The 25,711-nt window shown below is 35.3% G+C and overlaps 1 protein-coding gene across 13 annotated transcripts in view; it reads left to right on the top strand.

Annotated features, from left to right (window-relative positions):
• ERC2 (ELKS/RAB6-interacting/CAST family member 2) overlaps positions 1-25,711 on the top strand; it is a 407,210-nt gene that overhangs the window by 129,766 nt on the left and 251,733 nt on the right. For 6 of the 13 annotated variants that reach the window (XR_004981043.2, XR_004981041.2, XR_004981042.2 and 3 more), the window contains 4 exons: positions 12,193-12,330; positions 16,959-17,099; positions 17,638-17,778; positions 21,202-21,237. Coding sequence is in view for 1 of the 13 variants with exons in the window: in XM_036390910.2 (XP_036246803.1) it covers positions 12,193-12,330; positions 16,959-17,099; positions 17,638-17,778; positions 21,202-21,237 (456 nt within the window). In the remaining 12 variants the exon portion in view is untranslated. The remainder of the gene's footprint in view (positions 1-12,192; positions 12,331-16,958; positions 17,100-17,637; positions 17,779-21,201; positions 21,238-25,711) is intronic. The other 7 variants (XR_004981047.2, XR_004981046.2, XR_004981045.2 and 4 more) reach the window with 3 other exon arrangements.

Raw genomic sequence — 25,711 nt, 5'->3', positions numbered from 1 at the left:
ACATTGTGTAATCTTTCATATATGACAGAAATATTTGCCTTATTTACCGTTCACTTAAGAATAAATCTGCAGTAAATTTGCTAAAGGTAATTATGCCAGAAACCCCCCTTCACAGGGAGAAAAATCAGGCCCACTACATTAATTGCCTAAGAGATACCTTAATTTGACAGCAGAAATCTGCATTAATGTCCCCAGAAAGGCACAGAGTCGTTTATTGCTCTGTGCTTGACCCCATGCCAAAGTGACTGTACACCATGGGAACCTCTGCGTGCTCCTCTCTGTGGAGCCTTCTGCTGATCTTGAGGGGGAGAAGCTGCTAAAAGTCCACAGGAATCTGTCAAGTTTTCATCTTAAAGCTTGTTGACAGGATAGGGAGGGTGTTAAAGCATAATTTAAATTTGAGTGAAGTACCTGCTGTGTCCTATCCTGAATTCTTCATTCATGGTTAAGTCTGAATATTTTGTTGTGGCTGTCATGGGAACCATAAATAGTTTGATTTCAATGTTTATTTAATATAAATCCATGACTTTTGAGATTCTTTGTATGTTGGGAGGATAGTAAACAGTTGATCAAATGCGAAGAACTTCAAAGTACAGAATTAGAATATAGTAATAGAAAACAGGAGTTTGTTAATTTAGTTGCAAAAGAGGTCACCCCTGTAAATGATCCTTGGGAGCTTGTCTTGTTGTGTTAGAATTACAATAATTAGATTTACAGTAATTTCTTCCATGACATTTTGTGTTCATCAGTTCTCATTGTTTGCTCACTTTAACTGTTACTGATTTCTATGCATGTCCATTTATGAAATGTAATATAATTCATCCTCTGTCTTGAAATTTTTGGGTTGCAACACTTTCCATGAATCCTTATAAATCCTCTCCTTGGGGGAGGGGGAAGAAGATACCTCCATGGACAGGTAGCACTTCGCTGTCTCTGTTCTGTAGCATTGAACTTGTAGCATCATTCAATCCAGACTGTCAGTGGTATCTGCCATCTGAATGGGAGACACTGAAAATGGAGCTGCTATCAGACTATTGCAGCTTCCATGGTTTTTTTTTCTTCTTTGCTAAGTGATGCTCAAGTTTTTTGGAGAATTTTACAGTTAAAATTATGTGCACGTTCTTGAAGAGAAAGCCTGACAAAAATGGATTGGTAATAATTCTCTTGCTTGCAGAATTAAAGAGATAGTCAATCTGTGTAATATATTGATACAGCCTGTAATACATTGATTTAGACATCATCTCTAAAGAACTTCGAAGTCCTTCTTCTCAACTTGAAGCTCCTCACTCGCCCCTCTTGTGAGGGTTTTATCCAGTGTCAAACCCCACCATGCAGAGGGGTACATGGCTCACAGAGTGAACATGAAGCTCCGTGGGAGAGAGCTGCATCTGACAGCTGCTGAAACTTCTCGTTGTCCAGCAAAGAAACATAAATCAGAGGAAAAATAAAAGACATATTTTGGTATAGGATGTCAGTGTCACTGACATTGCAGCAGCAGGTTACCTTCAAATGCATCTTCAGGATTTTCCTGTAGTTGCAAAAGGGACAGTGAGTGTTCATAGACCCTTTCATCAAAGCTTTTACAATAAATTAAAAAAATGGGAGGAAGCAAAATGGACAAGGATGAATAAATTGATTTACAAATTGTAGGCATCAAAGTCCTAATGAAAACTGATTCAGAGAGAAAAGTATTTCTATCATAGGTTAAATTTATAAAAAGTTTCCTTTATTTTTGTGTAGTTGATGGTATTAGAGTGAGGCTAAGTTTCACATACCAACCTGCTGGTTTGAGGCGATACAAGATAAAGGAAATTCAATCATTTTACTTTTTAAAAGACATTTTTCATACCAAAAGCAAACTGTCTTAAACACAAAACCATATCAGATTACAGATTACTTCCTATTCAGACATTTCCATAAAAGCATTGCTGTCTTACCTTTTCTGCTCTAGAGAAACTAAACTGTTCAGCAGATGTTGATTAAAGACATCCAAGTTGATGCGTTTAACATTTCAGTTTAAGTTTAGTGGTGCTTTGATAGTTTATATGTCTAAAGACTGTGCCTGGCCTGCAGTAACTAATGGTGAAACTCAATCTGTGCATTGTCTTTGGTGCAGCTATAGTGAGAATATTAAATTACATCTCATAGTAACAAGAATCTGAGTTCTCTGATGAACCTTTTGAACACTTCAACTCTTAATGGGTCTAAACCTATGTACATTGACCATACGTTAATTTAGAATGATTTAGAAAAGGCATCTCTAAATAAGGGGGCAGGGATCTGTTATCCTTCTGCAAAAGCTTTCCTTTCATGTAAATGTATTCCACCATCTCTTATATGTGAATATAGATGGTTTCTGTAACCAAGGAGCTAAAAGGAAACTTTCCAATTGGAAGAATATTATTATTTCTGATTAATTGCTGCCTAACCACTTCAGCTTTGCTGCTCTGGGGTTTTTTCCTACTTTTTACCACTGGTACTTCAGGAAACTCATATAAAATGATACCATGTGAAACTGGATTCTCCATTACAATGTTTTAAATGTGATTTCGAAGGCCAGGGTGTTCTTATAGTAGAAATAAACATAGCTGTATTAAATTCCTATATCCATTATTTATACTAGTGAGGGGACAGGGCTGTTATTTTTACTTTCAATGTAAATTTTTTTGCTATTACAAATTTAAAAAAAAATTGTTAATCTAAAATTAATTTCAATTTTTAGGGCATCCCTCCTCCCTTTTCAACCTTTCTGCCCCTTTATGCCTTAATTTGAGAATAAAGTAGTCTAAAGTTTAATACTTTTCGTCTGTTGATGATGTATTATATTATTAAGTCCAGTATTTTATAAGAAAACTGGAAAATAGAGAGTATGGGAAACCTCAAGAAAATTTGTAAGCGCATGGAAAGAGATACGTAATTAAGGACTAAATAGGATTGAGCAGTTTTAAAGGACCATAATTGCAATGTTTTTCCCTTCAGGTGTAAAATATCTGTTATTTACAGATATAAGTTCTATGCAATTAATTTATTGTTTCAAATCAGGAGCAGTATGCGTATCTGAAAGCTTCTCAATTAATGCAATATCCTGGGATTTCTCTGAAACAATCAAGTACAACTAACATGATCTGTTGAGTGAATTATCTGTCTGTACTTTTGAAGTCTTTGTACCAAATATGTTTAATATTGTCACATAGTTCTGTGTGAAAGGGATGTTGTGAGACTGTTCATATAAGGAGATGAAATTATGGTTATAATGTAATTAAAGGCCAGATCTTCTGACAGAATTAGTTGTAGCATGTTGGGATTAGGCATTTGCTATTTTTGGAATTGTGTGTGATTTGAGTTACACTGTCCTTTGCCTTTGGAACAGTGTGATGATGTTTGAATGTGCATTTATTTTGCTTTTGTCTAGACTCTTGTATCTTTTATAGCTTTGCATTGGAATCAAAACTACAGGAGTTGTTTAAATGGGAAATGTATTGAGTTTCAAATTCAAACCTTACAAAGCATGTTAAATATCTCTTTAAACTTTCCAGGAAAGGAAATAAAAGTATTCTTTTCTTTCACTCAGGCTGGTGATTTAAAGAGTAACCTTAAGCCATCAATAGAAATATACAGTGGTGTTAGTAAAAATAAAACAGATATTTTTAAAGTATTACAGTGCACATGTGCATAAACTGAAATATGAAAAATAGGCAAGAAAAACTGGGATACTGCAAATTATGATAGTTTAAATTTGGTGTCGATTCCTTAACTGGATTGCTAACATCAAGTATATGTATTTTAGTGGAGCAGTGACTTTCTAGATTTGAAATATTTTATTATAAATCATAATTCTGGATTGAATAGGAAAAAATAATATAAGAGAGGAAGAATACAAGTGAAAAAAATACTTAAGGTAATAAAAAAATTATTGGAGTTGATTGAAGAGTGATCAAAAAGAAGAAAAGCCACTGCAGTTGAGAGGGATTTATTTGGAGTGAGAATGACTTTTATCTCATATATAACTTTATTCAGCATTTTCATTTAGAAAATATTCTTCACTGTTTCAGTTAGGGGAGAAAAAAAAATCCCAAACATCTTTGAAAGCAGATGAAGAAAAGGAGATGATGACTAGCCAAAAAGAAATTGGAGTGTTAATGCCAAGAGGCTGAAAGCAATGATTAATACAGTTTTGAAAAGTATTTCAGATGGGATGTGGTAGTGAAAATTGCCAATATTCTGTCTGCAGAAATAATGGCTAGTGGAGCAAAAGATAACTGCTCTCTAAATGGCTTTTGTGTCATCCCACCTGAAAAACCATGTGTGATTTCAGACATCTTGTGGTCAAAAGAAGGATGGAAATATGGAAGTGTCAGACAAGAAGAATGGTCAAAACCTGTTGGGTTTGGGCATCTGTCTAAAGTCAGTAGAGCTTAGTTTTTTATTTCAACATTCTGAAGGTATAAATATCACAAATGAGGATAAATTATTTTGGACAGTGTAAATCTTAGAAAATGAGTAGCATGAAATCAGATTGACAAGGTCATCTATTAAGTGATTGGATAGCCTTCAAATGGGAAAGGAAATTCAATTATCATAGGTTTTTCATTGTGGGTAACATAGGCAGTCCTGGAAAGGATCTTAGGGTATTACAGTATGTTCCACTGCCCACAAGCAGGATTTGAAGGAGATTCTTACAGTGAATGAAAACAATTTTTTCTCTAGGGATTAAGTCAGACTTCGAGTCTTTCCACATCACAACCTGCTCAACCTTTTCACTTTGAAATGAAGCAGTTTGTAAGGTTTCTGCCTGTTATTCAGGACTCAAGGTTATGGCTCTTTTCTGTAATGGAAATCTTTTTTTCTGGATGTCTCTCTGTTTTCCTATCTTAATAATTTTCTTAAGGATATAAAATTACTATATTGCTCTTTAATAACTGTATTTATTTTAATAACATGTTATAAGGTGAAATAATTTAAATTAAAAGAAAGGTAATATGCTTTTTAGTGTTTTCCTTGTAATACTTTGGATATCCAAAAGAAATCTGCTTTCAGAACAGACTGATCATCTATTTCCCAACTTATGTTCTTCCTTTTCTATTACATCTATTTCCCTTTATATATTTCTGTATTGTAAAGCACAGCACACACCACACACCTTTTGTTACTCCCTGTTCTTGTCCAGCCTTTTGATTTCTCTGTGTTCATTGCTCTGGAAAAGTTCCCAAGCTACTGTTGAACTGGCTTCTGCTCTCTTTCTGCAGCCTCTTGAGGTGCCTATTCTTACTCTATTTCTTTTGTAGCTTTCCTTTTCAGTGTTCCCTGTTGCCCAACACTTGTCTGTACAACTTGTCAGATGTCTCTCCCTTCTCACCATCTGTTAACTTTTATATGATATGTGCTGTAACTTTTCAATCTGGACAGAGGCCCCCGAGTCTTCCCAGTTGATACAGACATAGCAGGAATGACAAGATACACACTGAAAATCACATTCAACTTCAGTGATCTGTATTCAAAATACAAATAGTAGGAATGACAAGATACACCAGAAAATCACTTTCAACTTCAATGATCTGTACTAAAAGTATAGAATACCGAAGCAGCTTTCTGTTTTTCCTCCATGTGAATTTACATTACAGTCTATTAAGGTAGATGTACTTCTCTCACTGACATATGACATAGTGTAATAGTTTTTCATACAAAGTAGTCTTTAAAAATTTTGGTGTAAGCCAACGTAGCCTATTTTATAGGGATATACACCAAATAGTACAAAACTGGCCATGAGTAGAATATCACCAGATGTTTTCAAGCAGCAGGAGGGTAGTATTTTTCATGGTTAACTTTGACTAGTAGTCAGGTGCTCTCAGTGTGCAAATTGGGCTAGACTTCAAAAAATTTCAGTAATCAGCTTGTAACTCATAAAATACTGTGAGATGTAGGTACCCAACCATCCCAGCTTGAAAATCTGGCCCTCACATATGCAGACAGACTTTACAAGAAGCATTAGCTTAAGAATGAATGTCTGCATTCTCTTGTCATAAATGGAATTATGTGTTAGTTTATTTTGTATTTCTTTATATACTATCTGGAAAATACCTATTGCATTCTAAATTACATCACAGTAAATACATACAATGAGAGCAAAAGCTTTTCAATGGATGCCTCACAAGATTGTGAGTCCTGCTTAGAAGAGTCCAAGAGTCAAGCTGTTTTGTTCAGAGTATTTATTGGCCCCTGAGGAGAAGGAGACAGAGACTGAGTATTTCCAGATACACAAGTGGATATTATCAGCCCAGGCTTCTTTTGGCTAGCTTCCTGGGGAAGGTTAATTTTAGCGTTAAGTTCCAGCTCTTTCTCAGCTTGAGTCTGGCAACAGAAGCCAAGCTCTGAGTCCAGGAGCTCCTTTCTGTGTGACAGCCTTCTCCTCTCTTGGCTGGTTTGCCCACTGACCTGCTTTTATAGCCCTGTAAAAGTATCAGCTGACTTGAGGGCAGAGCTCTTCCCTAAGCAGCCCTGGGGGAGTTTTCTTCTGCTGTCTGTATGAAAATTCAGCACACACCTCTTTTTTCTTAATGCTTGTTGATTCCTCTGAATCCTTCCTGTACCTGTACTTTGAATCCTGTATTATGGAAGGATCTAGAGTCTTACAGTAAGTAAAAGTGGATAAATTATTTCCTTCAGTGACTACACAATAAAACAAACATACATGCTTGTTTTGGAAGAAGAATAGGAAAAGATAGGTACCACTTTTGATCTCCAATTTTAGTTGCATTTGCTTCTATTTATTGATGCAATAGGATGCTCTCAGTTTCCATGTGTACATGAGACAGTAGATTGATGTTTCCAATTATGAAACAAAGACAAATTTTTAAAAGTCACACATAATAGGTACTGACCAAAGAATATTACTGCATATTCCAGTAAATGATATACATTTTTCGCTACTGATCCACAGGTCATAGATTCTTTTCCTTCTTTTTATATATTCTTTTTCCTCTCTCTGAAATTATTTGGTGTATGTATTTTCTATTTAGGTAAATAACACAAGAATATAAAGCTAAAAAGTATTATTGAACCATGATTACTGCTGTAATCTGGAGCAAGTAAAATGCTGCTGTAATACTTCAATTTGGAAAGTATAAATTTGCAAGGTAGTAATAGGAAGGCACTTTGGAAATATTTTAAATTGAGAACATATTACTAATAGGCAGCTATCAGGAAGAAATGTTATTCTTTTGAGACATAACCAAGCACTTTCGTGGATATTGGATCTGTTTGTGGAATCCAAGAGTATTTTATCATGTCATTATAAGATTAACAAGTTTTTTTCCAGTTACAGGCAAAAGATCAGTACAAATCTTACACTTTAATGAACATATTCAGCTGCAAGCAGCAACCCCCTATTTTATAATAGTTTAAGTAGTTTTGTATTATGGGACAATTTTTTAACATAAAATTTATTTCAATTTTTGGAATCTCAAAGTATCTGATACTTTGCTTTTGAAGGAATATTCCTAGTTAATGCTTGTCCATCTACTTAAAATGAAGAACAAGTGAAAGTTACTGGCACTGGTTGAGGAAGCACTTTAGGGGCAGTCTCTTTCAAGCCCAAAGGCAATCTGCAGTGTCAAACTGTTGAAGCAGAAATTCTCCTTCAGTGGGCTCATTTTATTATTGGAAGTTCTACTTAAAGAATTGCATTTAGGTAGTATCATGACTCTAAGGAAAATTTCCCCTCTCACTCCATAGGCTGAAACTCTAAATAGCAGCTGTAGAGCATGTTAATTTTCAAATATTGTGCCTGATATGATATTCAATAACTGTACCATTAATAACTTTTTACCATTTGGTAAAAAATTTGCTAAAAATCAGTCTCTATATTAGTCTACTATTACTACTCAGACAGTAATATTCTTAGTCATGGTAAAGTATTTTCATTTTTTTTTCGTTGTTTCATTACAAATTAATCATGAACACATTCACAGACACCAGAAGGAGATGTTGGGATGTCTGTAGACATCTGTTTTGCTGAGTCATTACCAAAGTTGGTTTCATGTTCTGGGACATCCTGAGATGTTTCTGAAAAGGACCATATGAGCCAGAACATTTACCATGAGTCTTACTAATAAAAATAAATTATGTGTAAGTAGCCATTTAGTTTTATGTTTGAACTATGCCTGTTTTTTTCTGTTTTGATTAATAGTTACATTACTTTTGTCTTTTGCTATCTCTGTCTATACGGCAGAAGCTAAAGTCTGAAAATGAATACTAAGTTTTAAAGTAGTCATAGATAGTGCTCATGTTGGATGAGTGCTGCTTATTAAATCCCTTTTTCTTGTTTAAAGTAGATTGTAACAGTACTTGGAAAATTGTTTAGTAGGATTTAATTTCCTAAAATACAACGATTTTTTTGTAATTAATGGAAATGATACATACAAAAGTTCTGTCTTCTCTCCTAGGTTTCAATTTTAAATTTATATAAAACTAAACTTATGTTATTGATTTACTTCACTGGAATTGACATAGTCTGTGCTTCAATATGAAACAAATCTTGAAGACTTCTGCCTATAGAAATTTAGAATAGAGCAAAATGAACTTTTGGAGTAAAAAACCCCATTGCTACAAAGTACTTATTGTCTGAGATATTTAAACTCAAATAGAGAGAAGAGAGGGAAATACTTGCTGCTTTATGGTTTCATTAGCTGGGACCAAGAAGTCTTAGATAATGTCTCTCTTCCAGGTTCTTAAATTCTCTTATACTTTAATGCATATCTCTGAAGGCAAATTGTTACAGCATGGAACATTTTCTTTGATTGTATAATTTTCTTGCAAGTTCCATAGTGCAGTACCTTAATTTTGACAATGAAAGGAGTTTTCTTTTGTGAACTTGGGTTACTGGAGACTTGTAAAGCCTGTCTGGGGGTGAGATTTAATTTAATCCCTTGAGTATTTAATAAGCATTCCTGAGACTGTCGCCAAAAGGTGACAAGATTAGCACTTGAGGTTTATTGACAGGATGCCTCATAGGAAAGACATTTATCTGTAAGGGTATTGTTTTAAAAGAAGGAATAAAGTCTGGGTTAAGCCCTGGGAATATACACACTTTCTGAAATGCAGAAAGAATAGAGTACTTTCTTTTCATCCTGGCACAGGGACTAGCAGTTTACAGGGGTAAGAAATAGATGTTGACAAAACTTCACAGTAACTAGTTTCCTATGGGAAAAAATAAGAACTTGAGGATTAAGATGGTCTTGAAGTCTTTGCCACAAACTGAATTCAGGCATGCTCAGAAGTCATTATTCAGTAATAGAATTGTATTCTTACATAAATGCTTGTACCCAAATAGATTCGTGTGTTGGAGAATGACATAGGTTACCAGAGGGTTTGTTGTTTCTGGATTTAAAAATCTCAGGAAAAACTAAATCATATCTTGTGCTCCAAGATTTTAGCATGTGAGACCTCTCAATCTCTTTGTCTCCTGTAATCTTGTTGAGAGAACTCTGTGATTAACTGGTCACAAAGTCTTGTCTGCATCAGTAGGTCTTGGCTAATCCTGTGCCCATCCCAAAGAACAAATACTCTGTGGTACTGATTCTGCTTTAGCATACCCCAGTGTGGTCCTGTTCCCATCAAAGTATTTCCTTCAGGTTTATATAGCACAAATAGAAGAATAATTAGATCCTTGCCTCTTATTTTATCTACGGAGTATGTATTGAGTGACTTATTTTAAAGCAGTTGTGATTCAATGGGGATGTTTTTAATTTGCTGCCTGTTCTCTTTTACCTCTGAGGAAAGAATTTTGTAAATACTGAATAATTTTAGAACATGTTTTCTTGGTTAAGGGTTGGCTCATATTTTCAATTAGTTTTAAGAGGAAGGAAATCGTGTAAATGCTGTGGAATTCAGATAAGCACTGTGCATAGGAAATAAGTACTTTAATTTAGGGTGCCTAGAATTGGTAGGTCAAGCTGATGATAGTAAAGGAGCAGATCTTAACTTTGTTTCAAAGAACATGTAATCAATATTCACTCTCCTGTTTTATTTCCCTTTTACTTGAGAATTTGTTTTGGTGAAGCTGAAATGTGCAATTGCTTAAGTATTCCACTGGGTGTCATGAGGCAGTTGTTGGAATCATTAATACTTGGATGAAGTAAAGAAAGAAACATAGTGTGCAGTCCTCTGAATGCCAGTTAATGTAATTTTAGATGTGACTAATACACATGCCATAAAATAAAAAGTTCTTAACTCATTAACACGTGTATCATGTTTCTGTATCTGTATAAAATATACACACGGAGAAAAATATTGCAAGAGGTCATTCACAAGAGTAAGCTATTCTATGTCAGGTCTTCCCAAAAAGACCTTTCTATATATTCCTTAGTATTTTATAGTTTACACAGCAAGTGGAATCTTTGGCTCATAGCAGTAATCTGATATACCAAGTGATGTATATATTAAAAAAAAAAGAAAAAGAAAAAAAGGTACAAGACTTGTATTTGACATACTATAAAGAATTTCTAATTGAATTGTGCTGCTTCAAATTTACTTTCAAATTTTGTTTTAATTTTTATTTAAATTCTTTTAAAATTTAATTTTTTGGAAACACACTTTATGCAGTGCACACAGCTGTACTGCGGATTTTATGACTTGTTAATTGTAGATATATATGATGTCAAAACTTCAGGATTTTTTCTCCCACACTTGTATAATGTATTAGGAGAATTTTTTTTACCTAGGTGTGCCCCAAATTAAAGTGTATTTGATTATGGTGATGTGTTCTTGCATATGGAGATCAAATTTTTATTGACGTAACTGTTGATTTCTGCAGAGCTGCACATGCATTGAATTCAACTTCAGGTTTGTAAAGAAATCTTTAAAGTAACTGTAAAAGCTTCTGCTTCTCTTAAAATCTGAGTTGCTTTAAAGGGAAAGATATTGGCTATGTGAAAAAAAAATCATTATAAAATGAACTGGAAAACTGAATTCGTTTCAGTAGCAAGAGAACGTGATCCAAACTGAAAAAATCACTGATGAAAGTAAGAGTTTAAATATCTGTTGACAGTAATAATTTGTCTTATGTTGACAATGTATTTAAAACCAGTTTTGAGCAAATGATACTTCATGGATTTTGTCATATTTTCTTATATTATCTCAAGTGGCATACTAAAATAACAGACCAGTTAATTTTCTTGTTACTATTTATTTGTATGAAGTCTTAAGTAACAAATCTTGGGTTTGTGCCAGTTGGTGCATAATAATGAGCGGCACTGAGGGTGCAGGATGGAGGGAGGGGAATTCTTCCAACAGACAATTAATGAAATTTTACACATCTGACACAACACACACCACACACACCCCCCTGCATTCTGCCCAGAGGACACAGTGCCTTACAGCCACGGAAGGGGATTGCCATCACAATCAGCAGCTGAGTGCTTTTATTCACATTTGCTTCCTAAGTCCACATTGCTTTGTGGACAACTTCTTGTGCAAAACCCTTGTGGTTTAACTCTTCCTGAATTAACCACTATAAATCATGACAGTGTGCTTGTAGGTACTTGAGCAATATGTTCAAATACTTTCTAGATGAGGAACCAGTTTTATTTAAAGAAATTAAATATCCAAAATAGAGTGACATACTTGAAATATTCATGGAGGTGAAGAAAGTGAATGGAAGTGGTGCCCCTTGAGATTTTTTTGTTTGGTTGTTTGTGGGTTTGGCCTTTTTAAAAATAAACATCCTCATCTCTGCCCAGCTTAGTTTTACTTACAGCAAGGCATCATGGAAGAAGAGATTTTTAGATAGGCAGGTTATAATCTTTCTTCTTCCTCATTTTAAGGCTCACTCAAATTGGTTTGCCTCACCCTTTTTTTGTCCTTCTTATTGAACTAGAATAATCTAAAGGGGTAATTCCAGACATACTTTGAATTACTGAGATAATGCACTACCTTAGAGTGATTAATATCAGAAAATATTTAAATAATAAAATACCTGACTGCAGTGAGATTTTCCCTTTATTTTGTTTGAAAATTATACTGCTTCAGCAAAAGAAAACAAAATAGAGACGACTGAAGTTTAAAACTGTTAATGATATTAGCAGTTACACACCTGGCAGTATAATGGGGCATGTGTATCATATGTGTGATGTGTATGCACTCAGCATTGGAACATTATGACAAGGTCAATGATTAGTGTAATGTTTTTTTTTACAGATTGAAAATCTACAGGAGCAACTTAGGGACAAAGACAAACAACTAACTAATCTAAAAGACAGAGTGAAGTCGCTGCAGACGGATTCCAGTAATACAGACACAGCGCTGGCAACCTTAGAGGAAGCCCTATCAGAAAAGGTAAAGTTTTCTCTTGAAAACCTTTGTGTGCTGTTCTTGTGGGTGAAGTGTGTGCAGAAAATGTGCTTCTAAGTTGGCCTGACAGCTCTCCCAAAGGCTGGGGGCCTTGTCAGGGAAGCAGGTGGCCCTGTTGTGGTAGGATGAGCAGCAATGACTGTCAGGGGATGAACTGACACAGAACTTGGAGGGGAACTAGTGATGTCCTTTGAATGCTTATGGAGAAAGTGGCCCAGGACATGGGAAGATTTTGCCTTCGTCGATGAGGTGAGTGGTTATTCCCTGAAAGAACTGAAAGGCACTGGACACCTGACTTTAGAGTTTTAGGCATTTTTCTGTCTTTGTGATCTTGACTATCCTGTTATTTTTCCCATTAACAGTTGGCTGTACCAACTGTTACCTTGGCTTGCCCTGAGCACTATTGGCTTCCTACACTTCATTTTTAAGGGAAATTGCTTCATTAAAAAAAAATATTGAGCATTCCTTTTTTTTTCTTTTACGAGCTCTATGCCTTTATTTTGAAAATACCTAGGAGAAGGGATAAATCTGGACTGTTTAAATGAGTGGCAACATTCCTACCAGTTTCAGTGAGGTCAAGTTTTTTCTTTCAGTTTACTTTGAATACGAGGTAATGCAAGTGAATTTATATGCCAAAAAAATTAGTACAAATTCCCACATTTTTCTGCTCACAGATCTTAATATATACTAGTTAAATGTGAACAGTAAAGTAATATGTGCCATTCTGCAGTGTGTAATCCTATGAAGGTATTTATGACTGAATATGACTTGAAAATGCTGCAGTTGTGTTGGCACTGACACATACAATGTTAATGTCAGATTTTTTTTATTTCTTGTGTTTTTAATTGATTTTCTTGCATTTGCTTGGTCAACAACAGTGAAAAAAGTTCTTATTGGTATTGATTCATGTGCATAAGCATTTATTTATACAAAAAAATTATACATTTCTGTAACCTTTCGCTGCTAATCTCAACACAGTGTTCACCAATTTCACAGCATGTTAATAAAAAGTGACAGAAAGTACTTTTTAATCTGTTTTCTCTCTTGTAAACTATATTTTCTGGATTATTCACTTTCCCAAAATGCCCATAGAGGCAGCTGAGGATTTTTTAAAACAGTCCTTTGGGAAGCAGAGTGACTTGCATAGAGTAGGAGACTTGCATAGGAGTAGGGGGCAAGCACCACTGCCGAGTTAGGATTCAGATTAGCTTTGAACCATGGGGTGCTTGGTCTGAGAGCATGAGCCACAATGAGGAGAAAGTTTCCAAGGTAAATGCATCTCTCTGTAGGATTTTGATTGCTGTATAGGGAAATCACCCTCAATTTCTTTTCCATTGAGAGTCCCTTGAAGGCCACACTTGGAAGGGCAGATTTTTAGAAGTCAAGGGTGATTTCTGGGATGAAGTTACACACTGAAAGAAGCCAGTTGCCATCCTCTAGAAATTCCAAATGGACAATTACACCTGGCTTTCTTCTGTCTTCTGGCAGCTAAATACTTTGACAGTGTCTGTTTACACATGTGCCTCATTCCTTTCTGTGTCCAGCTTCCCTATTCCTCCTGACTGCTCTCAGTAACTTTCTTATGCAGCAGCATTCTTCAGACCTACAGGCTTTATCAAGAGTTATTAAATATTTCCATTGGGAGTACTGGTAGAAATCTGGAATAGAGGTTTGTCCAAGTGGGACAAAGCAGGAACCCTTAGTGAGTTGTTTATTAACAACTGCACCAGTAGAAGTGCTTTTATTAATTCAGCATGTAATGCTGTCAAGAAAGGATGATGCTTTCATTTAAGAATACTTGGTTTGCATGCTTTTTCTTTCTAGAAATTGTATCAGACCTACTTTTCAACTATATAATTTTGTGTTTGTACTCTGAGATTAGGCTGGTTTTTTTGCATTAAATTAATTCTTTGTCCATTCAATAGTTTTTAGAATTTTAATTAAAAAATAATGAATAAAATACTTCAGGACTGTCATGAGAAGATCTTTTGAAATAGAAATAAAATGTATTCATACAAGTTTAGCTAACCACAATTTACTGGAATCTGATTGAGTTGCTTTTCTTAGCATCTACAGGAAGAAAAAAACAAATTAAAACATGATCATATGATATTAATGAATTATAAAGCCATTTTTAAAGTCCAAAACCTCAAATGTTTTCCTGCAGTTTTCTTGAAAATACACAGATTAAGATTTTGGCTCTGAATTAGAAAGTGTGTCTCCTTATTCTTTATGGAAATAGATATTTCCAAGTATCTGTCTCTTGATTTTCTTTCGTATTTAGTGATTAGGTATCTTGGGAACACTAAATGAGAAATTAATGTAGATATAATAAAACAATGTTAAGTTTTCTCTCTTTTAATCTTATAATTTTTCTGATGATATTGCTGGTGTGATTTTTCCTCTTGTTCTGAATCAGAAACAAATCAACTTCAGTTGCATTTGAGTTCATTTCGGAACTAAGCTGCAAAACATATTCATTCAAGTATTTATCCCTAATTTCAGAGCTTCTGAGCACTGAGAATTTGTAACAGCAATAATAAGGATTATATTACAATTAAAAAAGAAAGGTTTGAAAATCAGACTGCAAAAGTGCTATCAGCTGCCTTGATGTTATAACAAGAAACTTTTCAAAGAATATCTCAGCTCTTGGACTGGCCCAAAGCAGCTCAAGAGGTTGCTTTCATGAAGCTGATATTTATAAAGTTGGTCCTACTGTAGCAGCATACAGCAGATAAGCAACGGAGTATGTCTGATAATGGAGCTATATGCTGGGGCAATTCAGTTCCTGCTTCTGTGATAAAGTGCAAATAGATTAGACCTGTGAGGTCCCAGATTAGTGCATAAGGAAAGCTGCCCAATGCAAACAAGACTGAAACAAGAACACATTGTTGGGATTTCTGCAAGTTAGCTGTTAATCAAGCAAAACATGGTTTATTAGGGCCTTTTAACACATTTTTGACATTTGGCCTTATGCAGCTGACAGATAAATTAGTCTTCTTTTGTGATTGACTGAGAAAAAAATACACTGTTCATTAAAAAGATGAAATAGTGTTATGTTTAATTTCTTGTAGATGAAAAAATCATTTGGGTAAATAAATCTTCAAGAAGGAATTGGTAAAAAATCAATTCTGAATATAACCAGGTGGAATCTGAATGTTTATGATTGTTAAATAATTCTAATTTATGGAGGTTGGCATCTTAATATTAATATTCAAAATATTAAGAATTTACATTGTTATTTGGGATAAACCTGAAGTTATTTAGTGTCATAAATTTAGATTGGAAAGATGTTAAAGATCATCACCTAGTTCCAACCCCCTTGCTGTGGGCAGGGACACCTTCCATTAAACCAGATTGTTGCTGCCCTCAGATCTTCCTGGGCTCCTCAAGAGCCTCTCCAGCACGTCTGTGTCCTTGTGTGGGGGCCCCAGAGCTGGAGCAGTTCTCCCCCGGGTGGGTGTCAGCAGGGCAGGAGTGCAGAGTCACCTCCCCTGACCTGCTGGCCACGCTGCTTTGGATGCAGCCCAGGAATACAGGTGGTGCTCTGGGCTCTGAGTGCTCATGGCTGAGTCATGTTGAGTTTTCTGTCACTGTACACAGCCAAGTCCTCCTCTGGGCTGCTCTGTTATCTGCCCACCCTGGGATTGCCCTGAGCCAAGTGCAGGACCTAAATGATATGACTTCTATGCCCCCGACTGCCACCACCCAATGATCCCAGTGGTTCTCCTGATACTCTGCTTAAGACCTGCTCCCAATTGGAATGCAGTGCTAGTGGTTGTTTCATTGTACCCTAAGTATTTTTCTCTGATTGGTACTTGCATCCTCCAAGTATTGATGGAATGTAATTTTCTAGAACATAATCAGAACTTAACGAAGCCATACGACTGTGTTTGCTTTTTCCATTTTGCCCTTTGAATTAATCACCCAATCAATGACTGGTGATTGTCAGCAAATCTTGAAATAGTTATTGGAGATCAGCAAAATATGCAGAAACATGGCTGAGTTTTAATGCCTGTAGGATTACTGTTAATTAGACAGAGGAAAATCTTCCTTTGCAGTTCTTAATTCTTATCAGGGTACTTTTTCTGTGTCTTGGACAACTGTTTTTTTGACATCTCAAAATATGATATGTGTAAACTGTAAGTTGCTGATAGCAAGTGGCTGATTAGATCTGGAACTTTGACATCTTATTGCAAGCACTGTGGAGTAATAACAAAATTGGAATTGAGTAAACTGGTCATGGCCCTGAGGAAACTATTCATGGCTTGTTTTAAACTTATTTTCAAGACTTCAATCAATTATGAATACAGGAAATGCATTATTGAAGTGAATATCTTTCCACATCTATCACAAAACTAAACATACTTGTATCAGTATACCTCTTTAATGAAGTTCCTGTACTGTGTTACTCTTATCAAATATTTAAAAACTTGATCTTATGATTTTGAAATCTAGAGAAGTCTTGCATTGACTTTAATACCATTAACTCAATCATCCTCTGCTTCTGCAGTTTTTTTTTAAGAAGTGCTACATAATGCAAACAAACTTAATGCTGTGATTTATTAAAATTATTTCCAACTTTTCTGTTTTGCAATTCTTTCCCTTGTTAGGAAAGAATAATAGAGCGTCTGAAGGAGCAAAGGGATCGAGATGACAGAGAAAGACTTGAAGAAATTGAATCTTATAAAAAAGAAAACAAGGACCTGAAGGAGAAGGTTAATGCTTTACAAGCTGAACTGACAGAAAAAGAGGTCAGTCTTTTCTTAAAAACTCTGCTCTTCTATCCATGTCATTATGATGAAAGAAAGTGCATAGGATTACTCTTGAGTCGTGTCAAGTACTGAAATTCTGCCACTTCAGTGTTCAGCTTCAGAATTGCTGTTTTCTTAAGCATTTTTCACAGTCCACATTTGTACATAAAATATTGCTTCAATTTTTACATAGTTGTGCATCATTATCTCTTTGTCCTTTACCTAAGCTTCCACTAGGCTCAAATATTCAATTTCTGCTCCTGTTTTTGTTTGTCAGTTAGAGAAATAGTTTTCAGTGTGTTTGTACCTCCAGAATATGACATGAGCTCGTCTGTACTATGAATGTTTGTGTTTCACTGCATGCCAGCTCCTGTGGTTCCAGTTGTATGCACAAAATGGTGTCTTTTGCTATCAATGCTTATCTTTGAGTCAGTTCTTTTTGGGGGAGGGGGAACAGGATCCAAGTGATTGCTAAGTTGGCAATGAGTTAGTGTCCTGGTGACTAGGAATTAACTTTTTACTCTTGGTCGTTTTCCAGTCTAGTTTAATCGATCTCAAAGAACATGCATCTTCATTGGCATCAGCAGGGCTGAAAAGAGACTCCAAACTTAAGTCTTTAGAAATAGCCATAGAACAAAAGAAAGAAGAGTGTAGTAAGTTGGAAGCACAGTTGAAAAAGGTAAGTTCCGTCTTAAACAAACAATCAGCAAAACAAAAATCAGCATCCCATACCTTCATTTTGAAATGATGAGCTTATTTACTCTTCTGGAGTAAATCTAGAATCTACCCATCTTATGCTGTTTGCTGATGCTTGCATCAAGTACTGCTTTTTCTCAAGAGGTTTGTACCAAAGCCACTGGTTTGTACCAAAGCCACTCAGCAATTGTCCTCAGTAGCTCTGTGAGGGAATTCTGAGAAGCTGCAACAAAATAGATGAACTGAGAGCAGGGCATTGGAGGGAAAAGGGCAGAAAGGAATTATCAAACCAGGAATTTATGTGTGTGAATTAACACCACTTTTAGAAGTAAACTGAAATGTTTGCAGGGTGAGAAAAGAAATTATAAGCTTGTCTAAGAAATGCTGGAATTCCTAATTAAAATTCAGCTAAAATCAGCTTCTAAAATGAAAACTCTAGCTAGGTTTTATTTTGATGTATTTTTGGCTTTGTTGGTGAACACATGTTTGTGATAATTAAGCAAAATATTCAAAAGTTTATATCAGCTGGCAATTCAGTATTTCTCTTCAGCAAGAAGTGAAAGCAAGCATTTAAAGGAAAATGTACAAACCCTGTATTTTATTACATGGTTTTACTTAAGTTGCTGCAATAAACTAGATTTTGCTTAAATGATTTGCAAGTGTTTTGATACCATTGTTTCTTTGGCCTTTCTCTGTGTTGTAGTAATGTCTGCTCTCATTGTTCTCATTACGTATTTGATGGGGTCAGGCATTACGTTTGCCTTCTGCAATTCATGACTAAGTGTACATCAAGTGTTGTTTTCCTTTTTTTTTTTTAATACTGATATAGTTTTTCATTTTCTGGTAATTAATATTTTTTCTGTGAATGTTATCACTGTTAGCATAATATTCTGACACTCTTTTTACCCAGGTTGAGTAGTATCCTGCTCAGATTAAGCATTGTTTCAATAGCCTGACCTGTGAAGAAGGTATTGCAAATTATTAAGGATACCAGTGTGTAAACCTTATACTTGTGTTCTGTCTTAATTCAGAATAAATATGTGCAATTAGGTGCCTGCATTAGATCTTTAGTTGAGAGGAAGGGAAGCTTTTTTCAATAAACATATACAAATGGAAACACAAATAATTTAAATGTCTGATACCTTAAAAATGCTATTGAGGGTAGAATTAAAATCTCCAAAAAAAGGTTTATCTGGGAATTAATTTAGTTTGCTTTAGTTTGTTAGAAAAAATGTTTGTTTACTTTGCACTCCACTTCAACAGATACCTCATTACAATCTGAAATGTATTTTTTTCTTCATTTAAAAAATATAGTTAAAAGAGCCCTGGAAGCACAGATCACTTAACTAACCCTCATCAAAATCCTCTTGAAGGACTTGAAATCCTAAGTGAATTGTTTATGACTGCATATTTAAGCACATCATACAGTAATGGAAAAACAAGCACTTAGAAAAGTCAGAGAGTGTCTGGGGTGTCTTTTGTATAAAAAGGGAACATGTTTCCTAAATACAAACAATTATTGAATGAAAGTTGAAAACATAATAGTTTTATTATATCATAAATGTAGCATAAAACCCCAGTGGAAATTCACCCACCATTTGTAGGAGACCAGGTATTTCCACAATAAAATGCAGTTACAACCTTCTTTCTGGGCATGCTTAATTGAACAGAAACAGTGACTGTTAATGACAGTAGACTCCAAACAGTCATTTTCAATTCACATTTTCTTTAATGAAATACTTTATGTTCAAACCTGTAAATACTCTGCGTTAAAAGTAATTGGTCCCCAGAAAAATACCTGCACCGTGTTCTCACTCCTCAGGAAAGTGAGTGAAACAGAAACCTGGGTCACTCTTGCACATGTCTGGCTCAGAGGAGGAGGGGACAGCAGCAGGGTCATAAATGAGCCCACGTGTCCCATGAGTGTGCTCACGTGTGAGCATCAACCTCTGCAGGAGCAGAGGCATCTGGCACAGTTCGCTTCTCTCTTTCCAAACCCACTCCAAGCGGCTGTCTCCCTGAAAAAATTCCAAGTAGCTTACACAGTACTCCTCTCTAAAAATATCATGGAAGAGGTACTTTGTTATGCTGCTGTAAAATAATTATAGTTCAATGTTGATTTATAAGTTTTAACAAATTAAAGTAAGAAATATGAAGATAGTACCCTGTGCACGCTTGCTGGGAGTTAGTCTTGCATGAGCACTAATGGTGGTAAGTGCTATGTCTGAAGGAAAATGTGCACAAGGGGCAAGTCCAAACTAAAATTGTAAATAAAAAACACCAAAGCAAATTCTGGCGTTTCTCCTCCCCAGCTTTTTTTGCTTTCTGGGTTTTTTTTGGAGACAATAGGATTCATTTATTGATAATAAAGATGGATTTTATTGGATCTGATTAGATCCAAATATTTTTTAGTACTACATAACTGGATTTTTTACATTTCGGCAAGAAGAAATATGCTGATTCGAAACCCATAATTTCACACAGTAGGCACATTTAAAAAATAATGCAGAGGATATTTGTACCAAGTAATTATTCATGTGACTGCTAGATTTGGGTTTTAAAATTAATGTTTTAAATTATAGACATGCTTATTGTACATTTTTTGATGAATATTATGGATTGAAATACATGAAAAATTTTAAAAGAAATAATTCTAAATACCAGAGAATGGTCAATGCGTTTTTCCCAAAATTACGTAGATTTTTGTTGACTTAGTTTGTATTGCTACTTGTGAAAGAACAGCAGGAGAATTACCTAAGAGGTAGCAAAGTGTTTTATATATATGTATGTATATATAATCTTTATTATCCACTCCAGAATTTCCTCCTTTTGTTGTTTTTTATGATCCTAAATTTACTTGCTTACTGACATATTTGCAGTTGCTAAAGTACTATTTGCTAAGCTGTACTGTTTGAAAGTCATTCTGCATAGAAAATTCAGTATTGTATTAAACAAAAGGAAAGTAATAAATTTAATGATACTATTTAATTAATCTTTTATTATTACTGTCTTTGAAGCTTTGGTGATAAATTGCAGCCTCAGCCAAAAGCACTTCTCGTGATTCATTGCTTGAGACCAGCACTTAATGTATCATCAAAAGTGGACACCTCTCTTTATTTCATGGGTTATTTAACTTGAGAAAGGGAAAGTAACACAAACCTTAAGTTTCTTACTCCAGCTATTCTTTTTTAGGAGCCAAAGTCAACATTTATGTTTCCCCAGTGCCTCTCACTTTCACCAAGGAATGTTTAGAATCTTAAATTTCTACCTTTTTTTTTCTTTTTTTTTTTTTTAATGACATGTTCTTCTGTGCAAATGCACTGGTTTTGTTGAGCTAATGCTGTTTTCCTGGATCTTTCCTTCTTTTCCTGTCTGTGCTTCACTCCCTACCAACTTTGCAATGTAGCAAGCTGAGCAGTTGTTCAATCAGATGTACAATCCAGTAAGTTCACGTTTAAAATGCCCGCTGTAACATATGGAAGCATGAGGATCCATTCCCTTACTGTGTTGTGCTCTTCCTCTGTGGAGCTTTGCAGAACACTCCTGGTGCTCACTCTGCTGTATCCATTATATCCAAAAAATGAACTTTGTGGACTTGAAGGCCTGTTTAAGAATCTGAAATGTATTAAATAGGTACATTCTGTGTTTCTGAGAAAACAAACGTCCTTTAGGTCCTCAACTTCTCCATTAGAAAATGCATGCAGAAATTTTTTTCCTTTTGCTTTGCTTTTTAATTCCTCCTTGTACAGTACTTTATTTGATCCTTCAAACTTACATAACTCCTAATTTATTCAGTTTATCTTCAGTGACTGAGTTAATTAGATGAATAGTAATAGCTAGGAAATGACTGGCAGTATTTTCAAAAGTCCATATGACTAAAATAGATGAGTTCTGCTTATGAAAGAGTGTATACATTTAGCATACACACATTAGGAACATGGAAACTTTGTATTTAAGTGAAGAAAATACTGAAATATAAAATGATAAATGCAAAAGGCAGTCTTTGGAAAAGCACAGCATTGCTTTGGCTTGTTTAGCATTAATATTCTCACAAATGCCTGCTTAATTGCACAATATCTCTTTTAACTTGACTCCTTCAATTTGAGGAAGAGCAGCAACAAACCTTTTCTCTAGAGAGAGGCGTTTCAATCTTTTTGGCTGAGATTGTTACATTTAATGTGCTGTGAGCATCACAGGACAGAAAAATGATGTAACTGTAAGAGCAATTTAAAAGCTATGGTTTACATAGTAATCCTAGTCAGAATTACTATGTAATTTGGATAGTGTATATATAGAAGAAGTGGGTTTGTAGCTGAAGTAATGTGATACTGCACGTTAGAGGAGGTATTGCCATCACTGGAGTCAGGGGGAGCTTTGCCATGGGTGTCCGTGGACCAGGATTCCAGCTTTGGAATCTATTATGGTTAGGTTTTGTAGCTCCAGCCATGTCATGCATATGTCATGACTTGTGTATGGGAAAGGAGATTCCCACACAATCTGCTCTATTTACTTTTGAAGTTATTGGTTACCTTGTTTAGAATTTAGTCATAAATTGTAGCACAGTAGCATAAAACCTGATATTATCACCTCTACCCTCCAGCACAGTGCTGGAGAAAGAGCTTGTCCCTTTCAATGATAACCCCCTTTTTTTCTGTATCATCTCGGGTCACTTTTGTGGTAGTTATGTTTCTATTCATGTCATTTGCACTGCTCCTGTGCTTGTCTTTTCAGACTGGAGTCTTTTTACTGTTGGTTTTTAGCTTGGTTTGCATAAATACTGGCCAGTCATTAGATCAATATTAGTGATTCTGCTGTATACAATTAATTTGTTACTTTCTAATCTGTTTGTGTGCAGTATTCCAAAGTCAGTCCTTAACTGTTTTTTCTGCCTTTATGTGGTTAATTTTCAAAAGGACAGCCTGTTGGAAGTTGCAAAGCAATGGATGCAAGATCCTTTTCCTTTGGCACCAGGCAGCAATCGTACTATACCCACAAGATGATTTTTTAAAAATAAACTTCTCTTGCTCACTTTCTTTCTTCTCCTCATATATGAGAATAAGTTGTAAATAGAATTGGACATACATTTCTTCATGCTTTAAAGGTGAACTTTTTGAAATACCCAATGAGATTTTGTGCAAAATTAATTATAAGAAATTACATTATTGCCTTTGTGCTGTCATTTAAATATCATGCTGTATTGAGTTTGGAGTTCAGGTGAACCTTTTTCTGAATATTAAAGACTACATTTTCCAAGATCTTCTATAAGAGAAATGTCAGATTAAAATTTAAACTATTTGCAGAATACACTATAAATTACTTAGAGCCGTCCCTAAAGTTAAATGAAAACCTCCTGAGTTTTAAGGAGACAAGAAAATTTGTGTGACAGCAATCTTTTTTCCCCCATCTTTTCTTGGAAGTAATAAAATTTGAAGGATCTTACAAAGTAATAAATATCTTGCATGTAAATTCTGCTGTTCCTTTTCTTTTTTTTTTTTGATTTTAAGTACCCACTTGATTTCTGTGTATGTTTGTGTCTGAAGCTTTAAAAATGAAATACTTATCTATCCCTCCATTTCTGTTATGCAGAATAATACATGCATGACTGTAGAATAAGACTCTAATAGCCTAAATAATTCATGTTGCATGTCTGTGCCACACTGTTATGATATTTCTGTAGGAAATTTGTGGTTTACATAAGGAAATGTTACTTTTCTTCTAAACCATTTACAGTGCTTATGAAGCAAAGATGAGAATGTAAAAATTTGTGACATTCTAATGGTAGAGTGATATGCTATTTTTACTCAGTTGTAAAAATAACATACAAAATCACAGTCATAATATTGGGAGAAAAAGCATCCTAAAGTGAGCGGATTAGTTTGCAGTTAACCTAATCTGTACACAAAAGGGTTATAATTTGCAGATACAATTTAAGAAAGCTGAAAAATACACATGGACCAGTCCCTCCTACCATAAAAGCCCCATAGAAACAGAAAATGTGTTTTCCAAGGTAAGAGAGAGCTTAAGGAGTAAACAGGGGACAGAAATTCAGCAGAAAAAGGAGAGTACAGCAGAAATAGGCAGAGACTTTCTGATTCATGCAGCTTCTGTCTAGAACTAGATCCAACAGTGCAGTCTACAGCCTAAAAAAAGCCAAAGAAATCTGCCCTGTCCTGGCAGGAGCAGGGTCAATATCAACTGAGCTGCCTTTTAACTCCTTTGGGCCTACTGTTTGACCTCAAGAGTCAAGTTCCAGCTGTCAACAATCACCCCTGATCTGTACACAACAAATTCGGAAAGGTGCTTAGTTCAGATCCAAACACATCTTTCAAAGCCGTAAAATAAAATGGGGCCTTATAAGTAATTCTGTGCCTTTGTCTTGGCCATGTCAGATGGATTGTGTTTTGCTCTTTTTTAGTATCAGCAGCTTTCTTTACAATGTGAAGAGTCCCTTAAAGGGAATTGCAGGTTAAAATACCACCTGCAGAGAGCCCTTTGTGAAAATTTGGTTTTTTGTTCTTGCTCTCCCTTTTTAACTGACTTTACTTCTTCATTTCGGCAATACCCTTGTAGAAATCTGGTTCCTGAAAATATTCCAAAAAAAATTCTCTAGGTGCTTTGAAAAGTAGAGGCAATTGGATCAGTTGGTGGTTTGCAATACCGGCTTTATTTTTTTTTAGATTATTTTTTAAGACCAACCTTGTAGTAACTTGATGCTTACATTGATTTATGTATGACATTGGTTGGATGCTTAATCACATTTAATCATATCTTCAGAGTTCCAGTTCATGTTGGGGAGATGCAGTGACCCAGTTTGTGCTGCAGAACTTTCCAAAAAAAAATCCCACAAATATGGAATGGCATGAGTACCACAGAAAACAAGAACTGAAAATACTTTTTCACCTTAATGTTGATTTCCTTAGCATGCTGTTGAGCCAAGATTTAAAGGGCTAAACTGAGGAATATATTTATTATTTTATGTGGTGATTTGTTTATCATCTGTGCAGTTGGTAATTTTTTCAGAGCTGCTGTGTGTCAGGATACCCATGGCAGTAGAACATTTGGCACCTCTGCGTTGGTGATGCTATTATGTTCTTGCCCAATTATGCATTTTCCTTGTTGAAAGTGCAGTGTGGCAATGAAATATAAAAAGGAGACAGGTTTCTCTCCCTCATCTGCATTGCTTCTTGCTCTGGGGTAAGCGAAGGGTAGAGGTACATGGGGAAAATGTTTGGGCTGAAGCTGAGACTTTATGCTAAAGTGAAGACTGGTTAGAGGACGGAGGTGGGTATTTCTCCTCTCTATGAAATGATGGAAGAAAGGCTGGTATATAATGAATTTTGTGCCATACTAAAGGGAAAGGACAGAAAGGTGGCAGGGAGTTGCATGAAAGAGCAACAGCCTTTAGAGAGGAGCTGTGAAATTCTGGATTTACCCTTGGGAGAGGAGGAGAAATCTGAAGAATAGGGAACAATATGCTTTTTGCATATTTCTTAGTATCTTGAAGGTGGGAGTTGGGTTATGTTTCTTTTTCTACAGTGAATTCACCTATGGAATTAAATTATTCCTTGCAAAATTACTGTATAATATTGTAATAAGGTTGATGGACAATCAGAGTGTTTTCTCTGATAATTGGTCTTGAGTCTGAGTATTACATTGACTTCAAAAATTACAAAGCTAGTTGAAAGTAAATATCTTGATACAATTAACATGTGGTATAAAAGAAATCCAAGTTTATTATTAAGGAAGATTATGAGCCTGAAAAGGAATCTGTTGCTGACATCTCACTCAAATGGTAAAATCAAGATACTCCTTGAATGTTACCTTGAAACAAGTTATGGGTTTTAAAAGTCCTATGGAATGGAATTCAGGACTGGAGCATGTACCAAAACAGAGATTTTGAAGAGCAAGGTCAGTAG

This window comes from Molothrus ater, chromosome 11 (genome assembly GCF_012460135.2).
Source record: "Molothrus ater isolate BHLD 08-10-18 breed brown headed cowbird chromosome 11, BPBGC_Mater_1.1, whole genome shotgun sequence".
Taxonomy (NCBI): Eukaryota; Metazoa; Chordata; class Aves; order Passeriformes; family Icteridae; genus Molothrus; species Molothrus ater.
The sequence above is the reverse complement of the archived record's forward strand: the minus strand, read 5'-3'. Positions and strand labels throughout refer to the sequence as shown.